The sequence below is a fragment of the Trypanosoma equiperdum genome (assembly GCF_001457755.1).
Source record: "Trypanosoma equiperdum strain OVI genome assembly, contig: ctg_1091, whole genome shotgun sequence".
Classification (NCBI taxonomy): Eukaryota; Euglenozoa; class Kinetoplastea; order Trypanosomatida; family Trypanosomatidae; genus Trypanosoma; species Trypanosoma equiperdum.
Window position 1 is genome coordinate 472 of NW_027123051.1, and position 1517 is coordinate 1988.

General features: G+C 37.6%; 1 protein-coding gene across 1 annotated transcript in view; it reads right to left on the bottom strand.

The window, feature by feature from the left end:
- Positions 1-1237: 1237 nt before the first annotated feature.
- The window catches only part of TEOVI_000672800 (uncharacterized protein), a gene marked incomplete at both ends in the record, with an annotated part of 990 nt that continues 710 nt past the window's right edge, over positions 1238-1517 (bottom strand). Inside the window, one exon of the mRNA XM_067220236.1 lies at positions 1238-1515. Coding sequence (XP_067076337.1) covers positions 1238-1515 — 278 coding nt within the window. The remainder of the gene's footprint in view (positions 1516-1517) is intronic.

Consider the following 1517-nt stretch of genomic DNA (forward strand, 5'->3'; position numbering starts at 1 on the left):
GCGCCTCTGATATAACAGCTTATTGTCTAACACCTGGCTCCTCAATCAGATTAATAACTACAGTTGCCACCATCATCTCTACATTAGCCTCTACCAGTTCGTTCAAAATATGGAGCACAATCACCTATTGTATCAGTTTTTTCTGCGATTCAATCTTCCGCACCCACCAATTTCAGTATGTGTTTTTGCTCCTTTTTTGTTTGCTGTTGATTTTTCTACATATACTGTACTGACTCTATTTGAGTTGTAGAGCGAATCCTGTCGCTAAGTCATTGCCCTATACATCATCTCCTTGTGTATTATAATGGTAATCACCATATTTTTGCCGGCGCATGTGCATACAATATCTCCCCCCTCTGTCTATCTTCTTTATTCTGTGTTTACACTAATCATATTTCTCGTGCTCCCACACCCACTCACTAACTTTTTCTCGTTCACTTACTCCACTCACACGCTTGTCAGTGTTTGAACCGCTTTTATTTTCCCCGTCAGTTTAGTTCTCACCACTACTCTTATTATAATATTAGTATGTACACACTTTTGGCGCGCTCTCATGTTAATATCATCGTTGTTATTATTATTATAACCCTAACTAATATCCATGTAATAAACAAAATTAAAAAAAAACAAGCGTTTCAAAATATATCTAATTTTTCATACCCTATACCCTGCAACTTTACACCCAAACGCTATACTCATATTGAAGTAAAAATTATATATTTTTTATATTCAGAATTTGCACTTTTTTATCAAATAGTGTTAAAATATAACAAAATTGAGTGTTTAAAAAATCTTTTAAAAGAGTCAAGTTTCATAATTGTCATAAAATGGAGCAAATATCATTGTAATGCCAAAATGATACCAAGCTCATAAAAGCAGCATCAATCAGAGAAAACTCTTTATTTACAAGAAAAGTCTAATCTTTGCAAGTTTTACCTTTCCATTTTAAATTCTACCAATTTGTACAGGCTTGTGATGTAACATGGATAGAACAATTTTCCGTTTTACCCGCATTATCCCCGTATTTTATATCTCCTGTTTTGTCAGGTGAGTCAGGTTTCTTATCGTCGTCAGCTATCTGACCTTCTTTGCATCCCAGCGTCTCTGGCGCTTTTCTCGATTGACTTACAAATATTGCTAAGGCCTTGCCGAAGTTCGGCTCTCCTGCTGCTTCATCGATGCTTATTCCGCTCGTGGTGTCACTTATTTTTAAGCTTTTGTCAAGTTTTTTCAGTTCTTAAAAATTTTTTCTCCTACGGTTCCGTCGCTTACACCGATCAATCGTTTGACTATATCGGTCCGCTTTTTTTTGGCCTGATTTGGTCGGGATTTCGCCTGTTATCTGCATGGCCGTATCTTGTACATCTGTGCCTGCTGCGACTTGGTCTACTGTTGTTTCTGATAGAGTGCTTGGACTTGTTAGGTCGCTATCTTGTATGTCGCAGACACTGTATATTAATGGTTTGGTTTCTAGATGCTGCTTGTGATCGTCGGGGGTCGCTGGTTTGCAGCTCCCC